This window comes from Pelophylax lessonae, assembly GCF_965119305.1.
Source record: "Pelophylax lessonae genome assembly, chromosome: 5".
Lineage (NCBI taxonomy): Eukaryota > Metazoa > Chordata > Amphibia > Anura > Ranidae > Pelophylax > Pelophylax lessonae.
In genome coordinates this window covers 155027110-155050896 of record NC_138772.1, presented here as the reverse complement: position 1 = coordinate 155050896, position 23787 = coordinate 155027110, and the positions used below count along the sequence as shown (strand labels likewise).

Here is a 23787-nt window from a genome sequence, read left to right as displayed (position 1 = left end):
CAAAAAATATATAACTAAATTTAACCACATTAGCCCCGCTCACTGTGCCTCTACTGCGGCACAGTGGCTCTTTCCCGTCCAGCGACGTAGACCTACGTCGCTGGACTCCTCCCCTTGTGGGCGGCACTCGCTCCCGCTGTATTCAGTCACAGCGGGAGTCGGGCCAGGGGAGGAGCAGCGGCGATCGCCGCTGCTCTTCCCCGATCGTCGGGGAATCAAGTTTGGAGATCCGCCCGCTTGTGTAAACAGAGCGGGCGGATCTCCTAAGTGACAGACAGTGACAGATTACAGGGTTCAGCATAGCTGAACATGCGATCTGTCCCTGTGTCAATCACCTCCACCCACACACGTTAGTAAGCACCAGGCATACATTAACCCCTCCCTCTCCAATAAAATTAACCCCTTCCCTGCCAGTGTCATTTTTACAGTAACAGTGCATATTTATAGCACTGATTACTGTAGTAATGTCACTGGTACCCCCAAAAGTGTAAAAAATGTCAGTCAAGGGTCCGATCTGTCCGCCACAATGTTGCAGTCCCGCAAAAAAAATCGCAGATCGCCGCCATTACTCGTTAAAAAAAAAAAAAAACACCAAAAATGACAGAAATCTTTCCCTTAGTAAACGCAATAAATTTTGCGCAAACCAATCAAAATACGTTTATTGTGATTTTTTTTTTTTTACCAAACATAGGTAGCAGAAAACAAATTGGCCAAAAATTTAAAAAAATTTAGATTTTTACATTTTTTTGGGGGGGAATTTCATATAAAAAAAATTTGAAAAATATTGTTATTTTTTCAAAATTTACGCTATTGTTTTGTTTATAGCGCAAAAAGTAAAAATCGCACAGGTGATCAAATACCACCAAAAGAAAGCTCTGTTTGTGGGAAAAAAAGGACGTAAATTTTGTTTGGGTATGGCGTCGCACGACCGCGCAATTGTCAGTTAAATTCGCACAGTGGCAAATCACAAAAAGTGCCCTGGACGTAAGACAGCAAAATCCTCTGGTGGTAAAGTGGTTAAAAAACACATTTTTTTCTATTTTGAGCCAGTTTTTCTTAAATAATAAAACAAAATCAGGAGATATCCATAACCAGTTACTACCAAATTAAAGCCCAATTTGTCCTGATAAAAACAAGGTTAAATCCACCTGGATATACAAAGTAGTTGTGATGATATGTACAGTTTACTAACTAATGTCAAAGTTGCAAAATTGTGCTTAGGCATTTAGATTTATTTTTACCCTTAAGCATAAAGGGGTTAACCACCGGGCCTATTTTTGACATTTGTTGTTTACAAGTTAAAATTTTAATTTTTTGCTAGAAAATTATCTAGAACCCCAAAACAGTATATATATTTTTTAGCAGAGACCATAGAGAATAAATTGGAGATCGTTGCAATGGTTCATCTCACACCGTTGCGTTTGCTTTAAAAATGCACACGCTAGTGGAATGGTGACAAACAACGGTACTTAAAAATCTCTATAGGGGATACTTTAAAAATGTTTACTGGTTACCTGTTTAGAGTTACAGAGAAGAACAAGTGCTAGATATATTGCTCTTGATCGCAGCGATACCTCACATGTGTGGTTTGAACACTGTTTACATATGTGCAGAGGCCTAACTAGTACCTTCAGGGCCCTGGTGCAAGAAACCATGAAGGGACTCCTGGCCCTTCCCTTCAAGCCTGGGGCTCTTCCCACTGATCCTGGGGCCCTTTCACAAGTTCTGCAGTGGGCTCCCTTCCTGCCATCTTGGGGCCTCCCCACAGTGGTGGAATGCTGGGGCCCGGTTGCAAGTGTGACCTTTGCGATCCTGGAAGTTCACCCTCTGGTGTCAGTAGTTTTTATTTTTTGATATTTTAATTGTGTTATTTTTTATCATTTTAGTTTTTTTACAATGTCACGGACTATGACTCTGTCCATTCAGAAAAGGAAGGAGCTGGTAAATTACATATTTACCGACCCCTTCCTGGTTCTCTATTGTGACACATCCCCTGCAGCAGCTGGCAGGAGAGGGGAGGGAGCACGGGGGGGGGGGCAGGGGAGCACACAGGGGACAGCAGAACACAAGTGAACTGGATAGGAGGAGTGGCGGGGGCAGCAAACAGAGGAACCAATCTCCTCAATTTTCCTCCTGCAGATACAGAGGGAAAAAGGAGGACAGTGATTTCTCTACATGCTGCCCCCGCCCCCGCCCCGCTGCCCCTCCTATCCAGTTGTACAGGGGAGCCGCACAGACCCCCTGGAGCATGGGGCCTGGTTGCAATTGCAACCCCTGTAGTTACGCCTCTGCATATGTGTGTGCGACTTATGTATGCGTTCTCTTCTGCGCGTGGGCTCAGATGGACGGAGCGCTTTAATTTTTTTTTCTCTTCTTTCCTTTTTTTTTATCACTTTTGTTCCTATTACAGATTCTTGCAAGATCTGGGGTCGAAAAGACCTCAAATCTCACATTTACACTTAAAAGCAAAAAAAAAAAAATAAAAGAAATGTAATTTTACATTTCCCAAAAAAATACAAAAAATTGGCCATTTAAGACTGTTAGGCAGAAGTGATGTCAGACGTCACTTCAGTCTTCCAAGGGCATAGAGTCGAGTGGTGGCCATCCTGCCCTCATTCAACTTCCTGCCCATCACTCCAGGGGATCAGATTGTTTCCCCCTTTACCAACGGCTTTGGTAAGCGGGGAAATGAGAAGAAAGTGGCGGGAGGGGGGCACCTCTCCCGCTGCCTTTAAAAGTGATCCCGTGGCGAATCCGTGGCCGGGACCACTTTTATTGGATGCCGAATCACCTACTGTATAAAAAATACCGGGGTTATGGCAGCTGGCCCCGGTATTTAATGTCAAAGTAATGTTATTCAACACTGGGCATGTGGCACCCCAAAAAGCTTTATGGAGGTACACAGGGGGTATATAGTATGCCCAGTTCCTTTGTCCAGAAACTCTCTCCCTTGAACTTGCCAGCAATTCCCAGCTTTCAAAATGACAGTTGGGAGTCACAGTTTAAATACTTCTGTAAAAGATGCAGCTGTCAATAAACGGATCATCCGACACACACAGTGTTTGGAAAGAAAAAAAAAAAAAGATACAAAGAGAGTCTTTAAAAATAGAGAGATACAAAGTAACATTTTTAGTGTTGTATTTATTTGGTTCCATTCCTCTACAGGTCACAGTGATGAGTTTAGATCTGTATATGATGTCAGTTCACGCAAAACTGAAGCCTGAAAAAGAAAACTGTTTGTAGTTGAAAAATGCAATGTTTATTTGGCAATAAAATACACCTATCTGCCTGTTCTCTATCCTCTGTGGAATACATACTGACCTGCGCAGTTCAGTTTACATTCCGGCAAAGTATCTATGTGCTGGGGTGACTGCACCTCCCAGCTTTTTAGGGGTTTAGGATGCTAGGAGGTGGGTTTATGATCATGTGACCACTGTGATTGGCTGTCATGGTGGTGATATGATTGTAAATCTCTTGATCTCAAATAGTGATCGGGAGCTTTCCGTTAGCCGCCGGTAATTGAACAGCGCGCACACAGCTGTTTTTGCGAAATTGCACTCAAATGTGTGTCTGCTCAGCGCCAATGCCCACTCGCTGAGAGGCCAAATATTTTTGCGTGCTTTCTGTGCCAACAGGTTAAAATGCAGTAATACACTGTCTCATTCTGCTCTGCACATGCTCAGTTGCTTTCTGTTTTTGGCATTGTGCTGAAAATCAAAGCCACTAGAGTCCAATCTGCTGACAGCCTAAATATTTACTGCTGCTCGGGGGCTCTGGGCTTCGACCCCTTTCACACGTTTGGGTCTGCCTGTCTGTTTTTCAGACAAACCTGATTGGACCACCCATTGTCCTCATAGGGTGAGAAGGATGTCTGCGAACATCCGATCCAACAAAATCTGCTGAAAAGAGATGTATGGCGATTTGCCATCCGTCCAGCGGGTCGGATGGGATGAAAACAGAAAGGCTGTCCGTATTTATCTCATCTCCACTTAGAGGAGACCAGGACACGGACAAGTTCGTCTTTGCAAACTGAGCGGCGACTGACCTGTCATCCATCTGCTCAGCAAGGATCAGCGGAGTGATCCACGCTGGGCAAGTGGAGTCTGTCCAAACATGTCCTTCCCGTGTGAAAGGGGCCTTTAGCAAAATGACAGCCTCCGGCAAAAAGATACAGAAGCAATGCTGGAGACAATCTCCAACACACACTCATTTTGGTGGCAAAATTATTCTATATGTTCCTTGCTAAAGAATATTATTTTTTTTTTTTTTTTTATCAAATTGTTATCAGTAAAGTTTTATGCTTTAAAGGTCCTTCTAATTACAGGTACTTCTATAGCAACCTGACAAGTAAAGAAAGTTGACCATACAATCTGATTGTACAGTCTTCTTTAGGCCCCTTTCACACATGTGCAACTTGTCCTGCGACTTGAGGCTGCAAAGTCGCATGACAAGTTGTACTCCATGATTTCCAATGAGTACAATTCATATTTGTGCAACTTCAAAGCAGTCCCTCTTTGATGCGACCTCAAGATTAAGCAGGCATTGCTTCAAGTCACGCGCCTTTCAGGTTGTACAAGTGTGAAAGGGGTTTTCAATCTACCAACTAAAGCTGGCCACACAGGGATTGAAAATTGGCTGCTTCAGCAAGGACCAGTTAACCACTTGCCGTCAGCCCCGGCCAGGCAAAGTGACGTACTGGTACGTCACTAGCCTGTAACTCGCTTGTGAGCCAATAGCGGGCGAGCGCGCGCCCGCCCCGTTCCCTAACAAGTCAGTGCGTGTGACCGGTGGACCCGATGTCTGCCAGTCACTCTCGATTGTTCGCCGGGAAGGGAGAAAGGCAGGCGGCTAATGTAAACAAGCCGCCTGTCATTCTCCCCTGTGTAAAAATGGAGATCAGACGGTTCTACTATGTTGGACCGTTGATCTGTTCTTACACCAGTAGCCATGTCCAATCACAGTTAGAAACACACCTCTAGGACGCACTTAACCCCTCCCTCTCCAATACAGTTAACTCCTTCCCTGCCAGTGTCATTTTTACAGTAACAGTGCATATGTATAGCACTGATTACTGCAGTAATGTCACTGGTAACCCCAAAAGTGTCAAAAATGTCAGTCAAGGGTCCGATCTGTCCGCCGCAATGTCGCAGTCCCGCAAAAAAAAAACGCAGATTACTCGTTAAAAACAAAAAAAAACAAAAATGACAAAAATCTTTCCCTTTGTTAGTAAACGCGATACCTTTTGCGCAAACCAATCAAAATACGCTTTTTGTGATTTTTTTTTTTTACCAAACATATGTAGCATAAAACAAATTGGCCGAAAATGTTAAAAATTTTTGATTTTTACATTTTTTTTGGGGAATTTCATATAAAAAATGTGAAAAATATTGTTACTTTTGCAAAATTGACGCTATTTTTTTTGTTTATAGCGCATGATCAAAAAATCGCACAGGTGATCAAATACCACCAAAAGAAAGCTCTGTTTGTGGGAAAAAAAGGACGTCAAATTTGTTTAGGTACAGCGTTGCACGACCGCGCAATTGTCCGTTAAAGTCACGCAGTGCCGAATCGCAAAATACCCCCTGGTCAGGAAGGGGGTAAAATCTTGCGGGGCTTAAGTGGTTAAAGAGGTTGTAAACCCATAGATTTTTTTTTTTTGCAACCTGTAAGAGAAACACCTAATGAGCTAGTATGCATCGCATACTAGCTCATTATGAAATACCTTAGAACGGGCCGCCCGCTTAGCTGTATGACGGGCGACATGTCCAGTCACCCGTCTTCGGGATCGCGGCATCCGGCCATCTGATTGGCCGGAGCCGCGGTGACGTCCCTCCCGCGCACGTGTGCCGACGGTCACGGCACGGGACTCTGAATCGGCCGTTCCTTCAGAGCGCATGCGCCAGTGATGTCACTGGCTGCATGTAAGGTAAATATCTCCTAAACAGTACAAGTTTAGGAGATATTTACAGTACCTATAGGTAAGCCTTATCATAGGTAAAAGTGTCAGAGGAGGGTTTACTTCCTCTTTAACTTTCAATCCATGTGTGCTCACTGGGGTTGAACAGAAGTTGATCCACTAACTGCCCTGTTGGTATTTGTTTCTCTTGATCAGCACAGCAGGCTACAGACTGCAGCACTGATCTGTGAATTGTGATGGTGGGGAAGTCTCCCTTCCATCAGAATACAATAGCACAGCGGGGAGGATTCCCCCCATTGTATGGAGTGTGTGGATGGGGGAATTAGGTTTGGAGTAATGAAAGCACTAACATATTGGGATGCACATTGATTGGATGGTTTATACAGTTTTTTGTAAACAGAGATCAGATTGTATGGTGTATGTCCAGGCTGATCGGATTCTCTCCCCAGGTAGAGACCTCATTTATAGATGAATGCTCAGGCTATGTGCCCATGGTTGCAGGTCCAGGCCTGGGAAGGTGATCATGTCAGGGTTATATATTATGCCCGTAGCAGGGACATTCCTCTCCGTTGCTCTGCTCCCCATGTTGTCCGCAATGCTCCCTCCATTGTCCCCGCTGTCCTCCTGCTCTGTTATGGCACTTGCACTCTGCTACCCCCGCCGTGACGTCACCCTCGTAGCTCCCGCCCCCTCTCGCTTACAGTACACGCTTTGGCTCTGCCCAGCTAGGCGGTGACGTCAGGCACTGGGCCGTACGCCATTGGTGGCTCGGTGTTCCCGGGCCCCCGTGTGTAAGTGCGGAGAGCGGAAGCGGCGCTGTGTATTGTCTGCGGGAGGAAGAGGAGGGGGAACCGGGGGGTCAGCTCCGCACACCGAGGCTCTACACAGGCGGCCTGCGTCATTCATGCGACCCCTCCACATGAGGAGCCCCCGCCAGCCGCACTCCGCCGGCCCGCTCTAGCACGGCCTCTTTTATCCTCGTTTTTATACCGTCCTACGGAGCGGCGGCCGAACACAGGCCGTGCACACAGCGGACAGGAGAAAGGAAGGCCCCGGTGTCCCCTCATCATCTCCGGGGGGAGGAGCCCGCCCGCCTGCACAATAGGAGCTTGTCTTCTCTTCTTCATTAATATACGAATTCACCGCAACTGTCTGCCGGGAGGAAGATGTCCAAATCCAGCGGCGGAGGAGGAGGAGGTGGCGGCGGCGGCGGTGGAGGAGGAGATGGAGTGGGGAGCGGAGGACTCACCTGGGTGGTAAGTGTTGCAGGCCTGGGCTCCGGGGGGATGGGGGATACCCGCTGGTTAGGGGGAAGATTCTAGTGCTCCATCTTGTGGTGGGAAGAGGGAATGCAGCATCAGATGTCTGCATGGGGTATTCCTCATCACCAGCCTAGAACAATGGGGGATCTCCTCCACTCTGCTGTTTGTGTCTGGGGTTATTATTGGGCTGTAGGCCCTGTGTAGCATTATAGTGATTGTAAAGGGGTTTTGGGGCATTATACATATCTGCTCTGTGCACTGAGCTTACACAGAGTGGTCCCTTACATCTTGTACCAGAATCCCCCGCCTCTGCTCCTCCTTCCTGCGGGTGCACCCTCAGCAAGCTGTGTACTGAGAGGGGGCGCAGGCCTGATCTGGGCTGTGTGCATCTATAGACACACAGCGCTGGAAGCTCCCTCCCCACAGGAGTTTGACAGCAGCGGGAGCCAATGGCTGCTTGTCTGCTTTGAGAGCAGGAAGAGAAGAAGAGCGGGGCTGCAGTTGGGGAGAAACAAAAAAAACTGTGGAATTTAGAACCACTTAAAATTCAGTTCTGTGATCTAAAATATTTTAAAAATCTATTGCCCAGCACCTTTTAAGAACTTGTTCTTCTCTGACAGTGGTTGTCCGCTTTCTTGATATGTGGGGCCTCAAGTGCTGCCCTCGACATTTAAAGAGCCACCCATAAAATTCAGTGTCGGAGACACACAACAGTGTAGAGTTAAAGACTTTGGGCATGGTGCAAGAGATGGTCAGGAACTCTAGATCTGATACAAGAGATGGTCAAAGACTCTAGATCGGATACAATAGATGGTCAGGAACTGTAGATCTGATTCAAGAGATGGTCAGGAACTCTAGATCTGATATGAGATGGTCAGGGACTGTGGGCAATATACAAGAGATGGTCAGAGACTTTAGATATGATACAAGAGATGGTCGGACTGTGGGAAAGATACAAGAGATAAGAGACTCTAGATATAGATAGGATGCAAGAGATGGTCAGAGACTCTACATATAGATACAAGAGATGGTCAGAGACTCTAGATAGGATACAAGAGATGGTCAGAGACTCTACATATAGATAGGATACAAGAGATGGTCAGAGACTCTACATATAGATACAAGAGATTGTCAGAGACTCTAGATAGGATACAAGAGATGGTCAGAGACTCTACATATAGATACAAGAGATGGTCAGAGACTCTACATATAGATACAAGAGATGGTCAGAGACTCTAGATATAGATAGGATACAAGAGATGGTCAGAGACTCTACATATAGATACAAGAGATTGTCAGAGACTCTAGATAGGATACAAGAGATGGTCAGAGACTCTACATATAGATACAAGAGATGGTCAGAGACTCTACATATAGATACAAGAGATGGTCAGAGACTCTAGATATAGATAGGATACAAGAGATTGTCAGAGACTCTACATATAGATACAAGAGATTGTCAGAGACTCTAGATAGGATACAAGAGATGGTCAGAGACTCTACATATAGATGCAAGAGATGGTCAGAGACTCTAGATATAGATAGGATGCAAGAGATGGTCAGAGACTCTAGATATAGATAGGATACAAGAGATGGTCAGAGACTCTAGATAGGATACAAGAGATGGTCAGAGACTCTAGATAGGATACAAGAGATGGTCAGAGACTCTAGATAGGATACAAGAGATGGTCAGAGACACTAGATAGGATACAAGAGATGGTCAGAGACTCTAGATAGGATACAAGAGATGGTCGAGACTCTAGATAGGATACAAGAGATGGTCAGAGACACTAGATAGGATACAAGAGATGGTCAGAGACTCTACATATAGATACAAGAGATGGTCAGAGACTCTACATATAGATACAAGAGATGGTCAGAGACTCTACATATAGATACAAGAGATGGTCAGAGACTCTACATATAGATACAAGAGATGGTCAGAGACTCTAGATAGGATACAAGAGATGGTTAGAGACTCTAGATTGGCTACAAGAGATGGTCAGAGACTCTAGATGGGCTGCAAGAGATGGTCAGAGACTCTAGATTGGACACAAGAGATGGTCAGAGACTCTAGATTGGACACAAGAGATGGTCAGAGACTCTAGATTGGACACAAGAGATGGTCAGAGACTCTAGATTGGACACAAGAGATGGTCAGAGACTCTAGATTGGCTACAAGAGATGGTCAGAGACTCTAGATTGGACACAAGAGATGGTCAGAGACTCTAGATTGGACACAAGAGATGGTCAGAGACTCTAGATTGGACACAAGAGATGGTCAGAGACTCTAGATTGGACACGAGATGGTCAGAGACTCTAGATTGGACACAAGAGATGGTCAGAGACTCTAGATTGGACACAAGAGATGGTCAGAGACTCTAGATTGGACACAAGAGATGGTCAGAGACTCTAGATTGGACACAAGAGATGGTCAGAGACTCTAGATTGGACACAAGAGATGGTCAGAGACTCTAGATTGGACACAAGAGATGGTCAGAGACTCTAGATAGGATACTGGGGGGGGGGGGGGGAGTCTTGGATTGGGCTTGTAAGCTTGCCATAGGTGTCAGTGGATCTCTGTTGGATTTTAAAGATGAGCCTGTCCACTGAATGATCACAAAGTCCCCAATATGAAGGTGGGCCTGAGGTGTTTTTGAAAAATGTACAATCTAATAGAGGTTCTCTAAATTGAAAATCAATACAATTTTTGGTGTTGGCCATTGTGTTTACTATGCTTATCCACATCCACTGGTGATGCTTTATTCAGTTCCATTAGGCAGTATAATAGGCCGAATTACAAGGAAGTGTAAAAGTCTCCTATCACATTTGGCGAATTATTCAGTCACACATGCTGCTGGAGTACATATAAGATGTTTCCTAATCACTTCTGTTATAATCTCCAGAGACATTAGACATTCACAAATGCGCCTTGCCATTTTTTTTCTTTTTTTTTTTTTTAATGGCCGCAAAACCCACCTGCTCTGCAGTACACCACAGCGTACAATGTGCTTTGTGGGGTGCTGCAAAAATGCAGAGAGCACTACATTTTCATTGAGGTTCATTTCCACCCATGGAGTTTGGATGGACTGCCCAACAGAGTGCATGAAAATGCATGCACAGCAGCACGGTGTGGTACCGTATGAAAGGACCATAACAGGCCCGGTTATTGGCCATGCCAAGAATGGACTTGAGGCCATACTACTATTTCAAAGCTGAACTCCGGGGAAAAGAAATCATCCCTTACAGTGAGGCTTCTCTGCACTGTGAATGGTAAATGATTGTAACGATTAAGGTACCAGTAAAATGGACTTTCTTACCTTACTCCCACAGGCTCCTTCCATAGCAGAAGACCAGTCCCCACTGCCTCTTCTCTATGGTACTCCACCATTAGTAGGCTTTCTGACGTCATCATGTACATTGTTTGGTCTATACCCTGCATTGTATATGAGGATTCTGAGGGACCACCCACAAACTGTACATCAGGAAGAGAAGAGTGCCGGTGACTGGGGGAGTGAAGGAAGGTCAGTAACAGTCCTTGTTACTGGTATCCAAGGCATAAATGAGCTTTTCATTTAATTCCAGGGGGGGGGGGGGTTCTGTTCTCTAGAGCCCTATAGATCAGATTTTATTTAAACAAAACATAACATTTATAGAGAACAGCACTGTGCTTTTTTTGAAACTCTGGGACAAGCAAAGTCACATTCATTCTGAAGTATGTGACGGTCTGCATCCAGGGTTGGTCGGAGGCGCGTGGATGAGCGGCTTCATGTGAACAGCAGTAACTCTGGACATTTTTTTTTTGTACAAATCTGACAGCTGCTGTTGGTCACAGTGCGTGCGTGTACCATGTACAATTGCTGGCAAGAATCTGATTCATGTTGGCGGTTTCTGCTATTCGGCCTTTTAACTGTGGTCTTACTTTTAGCTTTAATAAAATCTTTCAAACTGTAGTAAAAGGTTTTGCTAGTGCTGGTTATTACTGGCTTACTTAAAGTGGAGTTCTACCCAAAAATGGAACTTCCGCTTTAAGGCCTCCTGACCCCTGACATGCCACATTTGGCATTTAATTTTTTCTTTTGGGGGGGTACCTAGATTTGGCAGGTACCATCTAGGTGGCCCAAGCGGAAGTTCTCCTCTCCCCCCTCCCTCCATGCCATCTCCTGGGACATGTCACAGGTCCCAGAAGATTGCCCATCCACTCAGGACACGCAGCTCGACTCGCGCATGCGCAGTGCACACCCGGCTGTGAGAAGCTGTCACAGCTGGATGCCCATACTAGAGATACCGGTGCCCAGGGAGAAGATGGAGTGAACTGAGGCTCCCCCCGGCCGCATCGCTGGACTGTGGGACAGGTGAGAGTGTGTTTATTTGAAGTCAGCAGCTACACTTTTTGTAGCTGCTGGCTTTTAATAAACACAAAAACGGTTGAACTCCGTTTTAAGGACCTACATTTACACCAAATCTTTTGGATGAAGCAGGGAATGGTTGTTGTATCTGTGAGATTTGTTTTGCTTTCTGTGCCACTATTGGGGAGCTTTCCTCCTTATGTCTGTCAGAATAGAAGATGATGGGAATTTGCTGCAACTGGGACACATACAGAAGCAGAAACACATTTTTTAATAGTTGATCCCTTGGCAGAAGTAGTTACATTTATTTGCTAGTTCCCTCCAGGGTTCTTCAGAAATGTTTCATTGTATCTCTTCTTACTAAGATATATTTATTATCTACGATGATCAGCTCCATCTAGTGGCCATAATGCAATATTTCCCCAGTGTATGAATGAACCTATTACTACTGCCCTTAATTGAAAACCTTGGATTCGAAGACAAAATAGCCTGAGAACATTTAGTTTTGCACCATTCTCTCAACAGCTGTTTAGTTCTCATAGAACAAATGTATATGCAGTTTTGCTGGTCAAATAACTGCAAATTTTTACACCCATTTGAGGAGTTGCTTGCTGTGTTTTGCAAGTCTCACAGTTGCATTTTGAAACTTACTAAATACAAGAGCACATAGTTTGGTGTGCCCATATACTGGCAGATGAAGAATGCAAGCAGTCTGTTTCCACCACTTTACACATTGCAGTTTTATACTGATTTATATAGCTAGTGTCTTGGGGACTTTGAACCACCTTTATTAAAGTAAGTGGAGACTTGCTATCTTTAAATTTCCGAATTGCCCATGCCAATTGTTTACACACACATGTTGTGGAGAAGGCTGTGATTTCCAGTGACTACTCATTTGAATGCTTTATTAACAAATTGGAAGACTTTAGGTATACGGTGTCTGCCGTAAAAAAAATGTAATCAGGAGTACACTATACACCCTGTTACTCCTCCCTTCTGCTGCTAAATCCACTGCTATTGCCAGATAATTATGGCTGCCAAAATGACAGTCAGGTCCTGCTCTGTTAAACGGCAACTGCTACAGCTGCTGCTGTGTAATGGGAATCTACCAATCACTGTTCAGATGCTTAACTGTCTGGGTTGTATGGTATACATAATTTGCAAAGGTATTTGTTATGTGAAACTGCATGTACATTCATTCTGATGGGGGCAATTATTAGGCTATTTTTCATTCATACAGAATAGGTCCCATGCACATTGAGCATTTAACTTTGGTGCATAAGGCTCAGGTGTTTGCGTGGGTGGTAGATACTGGCACACTGATTGCTGCTGTGGCTGAATGGTGCACCAAGCAGCACTTGTGTTTAGAGTAGTATGTGCCCAGGGATGAATGCCTGCAACGCAAGCAGTCTTTGTCAAGCCTTCTTCAGCAGCCACTGTGTCAGCCTTTCCTAGACTTCTGGCTGCTGTCACAGAGCTGTACCTTCCACGAACCTGTAAATGCTAACACCCAGTGTGCATGAGCCCATAGAGTGAACCAGGAAAATAATGTGGTATGGCCACTAGATGGAGTTGATGATAATAGTAAATAAGTATTTACTGAGCAGCGGATTTATTTATTTTTTCCATTTTAACTTTTTAGTCCTTTTTCTATTAAATATCACATTTAAAGAGTAAGTACTGGCTCTATTTTTTTTTTCTTACCTGCAAAGTAAAGGCATAATATGCCAGTATGCATCAAATAGTAGCACATTAGGTGACAGTTGCATGCAAACAAAGCCCTCTTCATCCCCCGCTGGATGCCGCATCCATCTTCCATCCAGGTCCATGGACTTTGGCTGTGTGATTGGATGGAGCCATGTGATGTCACTCCCGCGCATGCCTGCGGGAGCCGCTAGTCATGGCACGGGTGGCTGTTCCTTCAGAGCGCATGCACCGATGTCATCAGCACAGTATACAGTAAATATCTCCTAAACGGTGCAAGTTTAAGAGATATTTACAGTACCTATAGGTAAGCCAATAATCAGGCTTACCTATAAGTACAAACATTACAGGGATGTTTACTTCCTCTTTTTAAAAAAAAAAAAAAAAACGAAAAAATTAAAGCTGATATCCAGATTTTCTGTCCCTTTTAACTAGTTCAGACTAAACAAAGTATTTTCCACACTAACAGGTGCTCCAGCTGGGTGTGCTGAATAAACTCACCCTCATACAGTTTACAGCCCTGTGTTCAAACAGTGAAACAAGAACTTCCGGTCTCTCACAGGGAACAAAATTGTCAGGCTTTGGATTGTTTAGCCATTCATAGATAGCTTTGTATTCTCTGAATGAATATAAAGCTCCCTCTGAGTTTGAGATCATGGTGTCTCTAGCCGCCTGAGCCAATCAGAGGAAGCCCTGTATTCATTCATAGTTAGGCAGCACTCAGCCTAACTGCGTTTTGTTCCAGGTGTGAGATGGGACGTTCTTTTCTCACTGACAGGACAAAAGGCTGTATACTTTATGTAGCTGGGGATACATATACCATTTTTATACAGCACACTCAGTTAGTGTAGAAATTGGTTTGCTTGGGCCTGCTTAGCCTAAATGAATTGAAGAATGTAAACCTGGAGATCAGTGTTAACTTTTAACTTGGTGACGTCACAGGTTTGTATCAGATAATGAATAACAACCAACGTTTGTGTAGTGGTTATGATGAGAGCGATGGTCAAAAGGCGGACAAGTATAAAATAGCCAAATTGATGGGATTACTTATATTGGAACCACTAGGTGTACTATCCAGGTGAACTATCCTTATGGGGGAGCAACCTGACTGTTACTGAGCAGCAGTGAGAATGGCAGTGCCACTCATTAGGGTTTAAATAGGAAAAGAAGGTGCAGGGGAGGAAGGAGATGAGAGGGGAATGAAGGAGGAGCCTGACATGACTGGTTCTGATTGAGTGACAGGTCGAGGTGAGCGAGAGGAAGAGAAAGATGAGGATGCTTGGACCTGCAGTACTTTGCTACTGACCCAAAACAAGTTTGGACACCTGAAGCTTTTGCCACATGCTTGTTTCTAGGTCAGTGACACAGAAAATATTGACACCAAAGGCAACCAGGCATCTAGACTTTTTCTAAATAACATAAGCAATAGCTGCTTCCAAATTTTTCTTACTATAAATTTCACTTTTGTTAAAGCTGCTAATGAAGTCGAGTACTCCAAAATTTCTATGTGTAGCTGTGGCCAAATGTTTTGAGAATGACACAAATATAAATTTTCGCAGTCTGCTGCCTCAGTTTTTAGGATGGCAATTTGCATACACTCCAGAATGTTATGAAGAGGGATCAGATGAATTGCAAGAAATTGCAAAATCTCTTTTCCGTGAAAATTAACTTCATCCCAGTAAAAACATTTCCACTGCATTTGTGAAGAACGCTTCAGGGCGCCCAAGATAGCCCAGCAAGCGTCAGGACTGTTTCCTACAGTTGATTCAGCTACAGGATCTGGACACCATCAGGGCAGAGCTTCCTCGGGAATGGCAGCAGGCAGGTGTGAGTGCATCTGGAGGCACAGTGAGGTGAAGACTTTTGGAGGATGGTCTGGGGTCAAGAAAGGCAGCAAAGAAGCCACTTCTCTCAAGGAAAATGATCATGGACAGATTCTGCAAAAGGTGTGGACTGATGAAGACTATGGGGACTGATGAAGACTGGTAAAAACATTTTTTCTGATCAATCCCCTTTTCGATTGTTTGGGGCATCTGGAAAAAACCTTGTTCGGAGAAGAAAAGGTGAGTGCTACCATCAGTCCTGTGTCACGCCAACAGAAAAGCATCCTGAGACCATTCATGTGTGGGGTTGCTTCTCAGCCAAGGCAGTGGGCTCACTCAGTTTTGCCTAAAGAACACAGCCATGAATAAACAATGGTACAAAAACATCCTCCGAGCAACTTCTCCCAACCATCCAAGAACAGTTTGGTGACAAACAATGCCCTTTCCAGCATGATGGAGCTATAAGGCAAAAGTGATAACGAAGTGGCTTAGGGAACAAAACATCAACCTTTTCGGTCCATGGTCCGAAAACTCACCAGACCTCAATCCCATTGAAAACTGGTGGTCAGTCCTTAGGAGGGTGAACATAACACCCCACACATTCTGTCAAACCCCAAGCATTTATTATGGAAGAATAGGCTGCCACCTGTTAGAATGAGCCCTAGAAATTGGTTGACCCGCATGGCAGGGCGAATTGCAGAGGTCTTGAAAAAGAAGGTTCAGCACTGCAAATATGGACTCTTTGCATAAACTTAATGTAATTGTCAATAAAAGCCTTTGACACGTTTAAATTTCTTGTAATTATACTTCAGCATGCCATAGTAACATCTGACAACAAGATCTAAAAACGCTAAAGCAGCAGACTTTGTGAAAAGTAATATTTGTGTCATTCGCAAAACTTTTGGCCACGGCTGTAAATGCTGACTTGAAAGTCGATGTAAATTAGGCTTTGGTAAGCTTTCCAATGTGACCCTGATAAGACCTGGTAAAAAGCAGCTCAAGCCCTAAGCACTGCATTGCAGGGTGGGGAACACTCCAGCATTGACATTCCAGAACTTCCTAGTCTAGTACTTTTTAATCCTGGTTCTCTATAGAATAAGTTAGTGTACAAATGGATTTCACTGTTCTTCCAAATTCTTAGACATGACTGTGACACATTTAACCCTCTTTAGTCGGCGTTCATTTTAAAACCTAATCAAACATAATTTGCCACTGTCTCTGATAAAGAGAGAAGCAGTTATTTGTAGTCAACTTTGATAGAATTCAAATATTTCTGTTATTGAAAGTGGTTAAAACTGCTAGAAAATTCATATTGATTTTCTTTTTTTTTCATCAATTTGTATTTTTATTTTCTTTAACAAATTGGTGGAGTGCATTTTGTAAAGAAAGTTTTATACTGTTGAATTTTACCCATAACGATTTGATAAATGTTTACAGAGGAACAAACATTCTATATTTAACCGCTTGCCAACCGCTGCACGACTATTTACTGCGGCGGTCAGCCCCTCACAGGCAGAGCGACGTAGTACTACGTCGCTAGCCTGTGAGGGTCTAGGGAGCGAGTGCGCGCCCCCGGGCCCCCCCCCCGCGCATGTGACCGGTGGACCCGATGTCCGCCGGTCACTCGGTGATGGTCGGTGCAGAGGGAGAAAGGCAGGCTGCTAATGTAAACAAGCCGCCTGTCATTCTCCCCTGTGTAGAAACAGTGATCATACGGTTCTACTATGTAGGACCGTTGATCACTGTTCCTACACCTCAAGCCACAGCCAATCACAGTTAGAAACACGCCCCTAGGGACACACACCACCCCTCCCTCTCAAAAAAAGTTAACCCCTTCACTGCCAGTGTAATTTTACAGTAACAGTGCATATTTATAGCACTGATTACTGTAGAAATGTCACTGGTAACCCCAAAAGTGTCAAAAATGTCAGTCAAGGGTCCGATCTGTCCGCCGCAATGTCGCAGTCCCACAAAAAAAATTGCAGATCGCCACCATTACGCGTTAAAAAAAACAACAAAAATGACAAATCTTTCCCTTTGTTAGTAAACGCGATAACTTTTGCGCAAACCAATCAAAATACGCTTTTTGCGATTTTTTTAAACAAACATATGAAGAAATAAAACAAGTTGGCCGAAAATGTTAAAAAATTTTGATTTTTTACATTTTTTTGGGGGGGAATTTCATATAAACAAATGTGAAAAATATTGTTATTTTTGCAAAATTTACGCTCTTTTTTTGTTTATAGCGCATGATCAATAAATCGCACAGGTGATCAAATACCACCAAAAGAAAGCTCTGGTTGTGGGAAAAAAAGGACGCCAAATTCGTTTAGGTATAGCATCGCATGACCGCACAATTGTCCGTTAAAGTCACGCAGTGCCGAATCGCAGAATAGGCACCGATCAGGAAGGGGGAAAAATCTTCTGGGGCTTAAGTGGTTAATTATGCAATCAAAAATAGTGTGTGCTGTAAATTGCCTCCAGCACTGCTCCTGTTTCTTCTTACTGTAGGCTGCTATTTTGCTGAAGCCCAGAGCCCCTGAGCACTAATAAATCATAAAGTGGAACTAAACCCATCGATTATTTAAAAAAAAAGTTACATTTCTGGAATGCCGGGATTGCTAACTGTCAAATTTGCTTGTGTCCTCAAACAAACTGTCAAACCATCAAATGGCTGGTGTCATAATGGATCTGCAACTGTCATGGTGCTGCACACGTGATCAAACAGAAGCAGCTTCCTTGGCTGTAAAGGATGGTAGGCTGTTAATTAAATTTTATATAGATAGCTATAAAATTATATATATATATTTTTTTTTACATGGAGACTTGATTTACATTTTTTCAATGGTGAATGCAGATGGTACTCCTTCATAGTAGAAACCGACTCTTAATGTTTTGTCAGCCCCGGTTCACACTTGTGCGAGTGCCGGGTTCGCATGTAATGTCGGAGCGCACTGCTCCTTCATTACATACGATCGGCTGTGCGGTGCGAGTTTAGCCATACACTTTGTATGGCTAAATTCGCACCGCAGCCGCAGCAAACACGCACAGGGACCCTTTTTGGAAGCCGCATCAGGATCGGATCGCACAGCGGTTCACACTTGTGCGATCTGATCCTGTGCGAACTGCACGATCGCACTGCGATATGCGATCAAACTGGGGGTGTCGTTAAGATTACATTGACACCCCCAGCGTATCGCATATGGCAGTGTGAACTGCCGGGGGTGCGCGTGTGATGCGGGAACAGGCTGCGGATTCGCAGCCTTCCCGCACTCGCATAAGTGTGAACCGTGGCTCAAGGTTGCCAAGGCTGGGAGATAACTGTGTAAACCTAATGTTTTACAATGTAGCATTTCGTCCTTTTAGATCCAAGGAATGACATTCCGTCTGTGAGGACAGTTTACCTCTTAAAGACTAATGGCCGGAATACACGAGTTGAATATCGCCCGATCATTCGACCACCGACTTATGAAAAAGTGTTCATTGGTCAAAAACGTTGCCAACATACATGGGCCGAATATCGCCCGACCGTTGACCGACGACCATTGAAACAGTGTTCAGCGTGGTGATGTTCTACAGATTTCAAATGAACGACCTTAACACCAATGTATAGAATATTGTTCATTCGCAAACGAGACAACAGCATTTTTCGTTTTTTTCAAATGGTATTTTCCGTTCACAATATCGAAATCACTCATTGATGGCTGGGCATTAATGAGTAGAATTTTCTTATCGTGTATTCCGGCCATAAGGATGGCCATAAACTATACAATTTTCTTGTTGAACTTTACTTTAGATTTACCAAAACCAAATAATATAAGGTCAAACCTAAAAACTTTCAATTTGTATGCAATCAGGGAGGCCCTTGCACTACATAGTTGAAGGTAAATCTCAAGGAAATTGAATAAGAAAATGATATAGTGTATGGGCAGCCTAAGCCTTTTTCTAACATTTGTTGCTTGCAAATTAAAAATCACTATTTTTTGCTAGAAAACTACTTGGAACCTCCAAACATTACATATATATATATATATATATATATATATATATATATATGTATATATATATATGTGTGTGTGTGTATGTTTGGGGGTTCAAAGTAATTTTCTAGCAAAAAAAATACTGATTTTAACTTGCACGCTACAAGTGTTAGAAAAAGGCTTAGTCTTAGTCTCGGGTCACACTTGTGCAATGCGGGAAGGCTGCGAATTTGCAGCCTGTTCCCGCATCGCACCCGCACATCTGGCAGTTCACACTGCCATATGCGATACGCAGGGGGTGTCAATTAAATGTTAACGACACCCCCAGTTTGATCGCATATCGCAGTGCGATCTGACAGTTCGCACAGGATCGAATCGCACAAGTGTGAACCACTGTGCGATCTGATCCTGATGCGGCTGGAAAAAAGGGTCATGTGCCAGTTTGGTGCGGATACAGTGCGAATTCAGCCATACAAAGTGTATGGCTGAATTCGCACTGCACATCCGATCGCATGTAATGAAGGAGCAGTGCGCTCCGAATTACATGCGATTGCCGCACTCGCAATAATGTGAACCGGCACTTAAGGTTAAACTGCCCTCATTTACAGCTGGAAGTTCATTCCTTTGATCTAAAAGAACAAAATTATACATTGTAAAACATTGTGTTTACAGTTAGAACCCATTCAGACTAGCGCGACACGACTTTTGGGGGCGACCTGTGAAGTCGCGTGCACCGCGACTTGCAGAGACTTCACATAATGGAAGTCTATGCAAGTCGCTCCGAGGTCGCACCAAAGTAGTACAGGACCCTTTTTCTAAGTCGGAGCGACTTGTGTCGCTCCTATTGGAACGGGTCCTGTACTAATCAATGGACTGCGACATACCGCGACTTGTCAGGCTGACAAGTCGCGCTAATGTGAATGGGCTCTTATCTCCCAGGCTTGGCAATGTTGATAAAACATTTGCTGGAGGCTCCTGTGTTTTTTTTTTTTTTTTTTTCCTTTTTGACAGCTGTGGGTGAGCAGAGAGCAGCTCTGCTTTGTATGAATTGAGGAAATGCAGTTTTGAGATCGTGGGGGGGGGGGGGGGGGGGGTAAATGGAGATCGCAATTTTTTTTTTTTTTTTAACAATTAATTGTGCAGTTCTGCTATCCATGCGTTTTTGGTGCAGAAAAAGAAATGCACTGGACTGCATGTGGGGTGAACTGACCCTAAATGATTTCAATGTAATCCTGCTTCCCTCCTTTTGGTACCCGTGCTTTTTTTGATTTTAGTATTTTATTGTGCACTGCCAGGTGCTTGCTATTTTTACCTGCAATATTATAATTGTAGCACAGTGGTTACAATATTAATTTATATTGGTACAAATTGTATCCAATTTCCATTTGTTAAAGTGACATAGAGTTGAGTCTGGAGTACAGTCGCATGTGATTCATTTTGCAAACTTGTATCTTGTAAATTTCTTGGGTATGGAGTTCACCGGAGCTTCGCAGGTTGTCAGTGAACTCCTCTTCCACTCCTCCATGGCAACATCACGGAGCTGGTGAATGTTATGGACCTTGCGCTCCTCCACCTTCCTTTTGAACAGGGTTTAGGTCTGGAGACATGCTTGGCCAGGCTATCACCTTTACCCTCAGCTTCTTTAGCAAGTCAGTGGTTGTATTGGAGGTGTATTTGGGGTTTTTATCAGGTCGGAATACTGTCCTGCGGCCCAGTCTCCGAAGGGAGGGGATCATGCTCTGCTTCAGTATGTCACAGTAAATGTTGGCATTCATGGTTCCCTCAATGAACTGTAGCTCCCAAGTGCCGGCAGCAGTGGTGTATTTTAGTTTTGTGCTGCCCTAGGCAAGACTAAAATTGGGTGCCCCCCTCCCCCTCGTATGCAAATGTGCCCCACTCCGTCCTTTTTAATGGATGTGACTCCCTCCAAAATTGAAGGACTTCAAGTCCCAGCATGAACCCCCTGAGATCTCACGAGAGGTGGGGTGAGAGGGGTATGAGAGTGAGAGGGCGGATGAGAGAGGAGATTAGAGACAGAGCGAGAGGGGATGTGAGGGAGAGAGGAGGGGGGGTTGAGAGAGAGAGAGAGAAAGGGGGACTGAGAGAGAGTAGGTGAGATAGAAAGAGGGGGATGAGAGAGGCAGCTCTAGCAACTAGTGGCCAATAGTGTCTATGGTGGAGGGGGCTTTTTTGATGCCCCCCGGCAAAGTGCCGCCCTAGGCCAAAATACAGCACTGGCCGGCAGCACTTATGCAGCCCCAAACCATGACACTGCCACCACCATGCTTGACTGTAGGCAAGACACACTTCTCTTTGCACTCCTCACCTAGTTGCTGCCACACACGCTTGACACCATCTGAACCAAATAGGTTTATCTTTGTCTTATCAGACCACAGTACATAGTTCCAGTAATCCATGTCCTTGGTCTGCTTGTCTTCAGCAGTTTTTTCTGGATTTCTTGTGCATCATCTTTAGAAGAGGCTTCCTTCTAGGAGGACAGCCATGCAAACCAATTTGATGCAGTGTGCGGTGTATGGTTGTGTATTTCACAATGTACAATAAAATTTGGCCAACTTTACTATTTAGTTTTTTTTTTTTTTTAATTCAGTGAAGTGTATTTTTTTACAAAAAAATTGCGCTTGAAAGACCGCTGCACAAACACCGCGTGACAAAAAATATTTTAACGACTTGTAAACGTGTCAGAAATAGACTTGGTCCTTAAGTGATTAATAAAATGTTTCAAAAGTGGAGGAGGACGTGGGGAGGAGCTTAACATACCCAAACTGGAGCCAAATGTTGCTTTAAATTTATCAAGCGCTTACCCAAAAGCTTTACAAATGTCTTCTAAAAAGCTCGCTGTACACATTGAAGGTATGTAGTCTGCAGACAGTATGTAAAACTCTTGGGTTAGCTAAAGAGGAACCACAAGCTGCTGGTTGTATAGCTGAACTAAAATGAAAACAAATATTGGGAGCAGCCAGGCATGCAAGACGTGCTCTATCCCTTCTACAGGAAATCAGTACTTGCCTGCATTCTCCTTTAGAATGTACACTGAGCCGAGCATGCGCCGCTCAGTCAATATTCTTGGCACACTTCAGTGCAGGAATGAACTCTTGTGGGGCATGTGTGGAAGCTGCTGCATTCCCTGCCAGCCAGTGACCACACCTGGCACCCATAAGAAGCCACGGAGAAGGTGTTGGTGCTGGCGAGAGGTGAGGGGAGTATTTGCTGACCTGTTCTGCTTTAAATCTCTTTGCCCGCTGATATTTTGGGCTGAGTCCATTGGTTAGAAATGAGTTGCTACTTCAATGAAGAAAATATTCACACAACCACTATATATTCCCTTAAAGTGAAAGTATGAGCAGCTTTTTAATACACTCACTTCATCTGGAAATGCATTTATTATAGAGCATTCAGAAGAGGAACTTTATCTATAGCCATGTGATAAAACAATGTTCTTAATTTTCTGAATAAAGTTTTACTTTTTGTTTTCCAAATACATGCGGTCTACCTTGTAATACCTTGGATATCAACAATCAGACTGGAAAAGAAAAGGCAGCATTGTTAGCAGTAGTGCAGTGAATCTTACAGTTTGTAGAAGAGAACAGGGATGCCCTCATCAGTAAGCAGTTGTTCCTTCATTATCTATCCACTTACCACCTTGACCATGCTTATTGGCTTGACAGCCGACAACTAACGATCTCATGGCACTGGGAATTAGTGAGGATCATATTGTGGTCACAGATACACTGGAAGATTTGGCAGGAAGTCTGATTTTATTTTTTGCTAATGTTTGTGTGAATAATGGGGGAAGGGCCAAAATACTCTGGATTTAAAGCCTAAACATTTTTTACCCTAATGCACTTCTTGCATTAAGGTGAAAAATGTTTAGGTATCAGCATCACCCCCCCCCCACACCCACCTTTTACTTACCTGAGCCCTCATTCGATCCAGCAGTGTGCACATCTGCAGCTCTTCTCTCCCCTAACTTCCAGGCCTTGCTGGCTTTGCTGGTGCACTGTCAATGCACTGTCAATCAAAGCAAGTGACCGGGGGGGGGGGGGTCCTGATGTCTGTGTCAATAGACGCAACAGCGAGGCTCGGGGGCACTGGACGGGGGGGGGGGGGCAGAAAGGGGAGGAAGTATAGACGTGTGTTTTTGTATTTGGTGTTTTTTTTTCTTACTTTTACAATCCCTTTTGAACCTACCCTTCCATGTATTTCAAATCTGCAGCAGTACGAACTCTGCAAATGTAGACTGTAACTGTAAATGATCTTTCACTGTGCTGAAACCCGCTTCTTTCATGAGAAATGGTCAATTGAAATCTGCTGAGAAATTAAGGCAGGCCATAGACGATTCAAATTTCGTTCGAAAATCGTAAATGGCAGTGTTATCGAACGATTTTCGTATCGTTAGTGTGGTATGTAAAACGTTCGATTTTCGTACGACAGCAAAAATTCACATATCCAACATGTTGGGTTTTTTTGCGAAAATCGGACGAATTTCGTATCATTAGTGGGGGAGTTGTATGATTTCGCCTAACAAAACACAGAACAGTAGGGAGTGTGTCCGGTAGAGATGTGGTTAAAAGGCACAAAAAATAGTGTTTTGTCGTACGATTTTCGGCTCACATTGATGGTACACTCGATGATGTGCACGAGTTGCGCTTTCGTTTATCGAACGATAAATCGTACGTAATTCGAATCGTCTATGGCCTGCCTAAGACATGAGCGTGATCACCGATGTCCTCC

The 23787-nt window shown here is 44.0% G+C and overlaps 1 protein-coding gene across 1 annotated transcript in view; it reads left to right on the top strand.

Annotated features, from left to right (window-relative positions):
* The first annotated feature begins 6655 nt into the window (after nt 1-6655).
* Nucleotides 6656-23787, top strand: part of TOP2B (DNA topoisomerase II beta) — a 150171-nt gene continuing 133039 nt past the window's right edge. Inside the window, exon 1 of the mRNA XM_082257331.1 lies at nt 6656-7173. Coding sequence (XP_082113457.1) covers nt 7084-7173 — 90 coding nt within the window. The 5' untranslated portion in view covers nt 6656-7083. The remainder of the gene's footprint in view (nt 7174-23787) is intronic.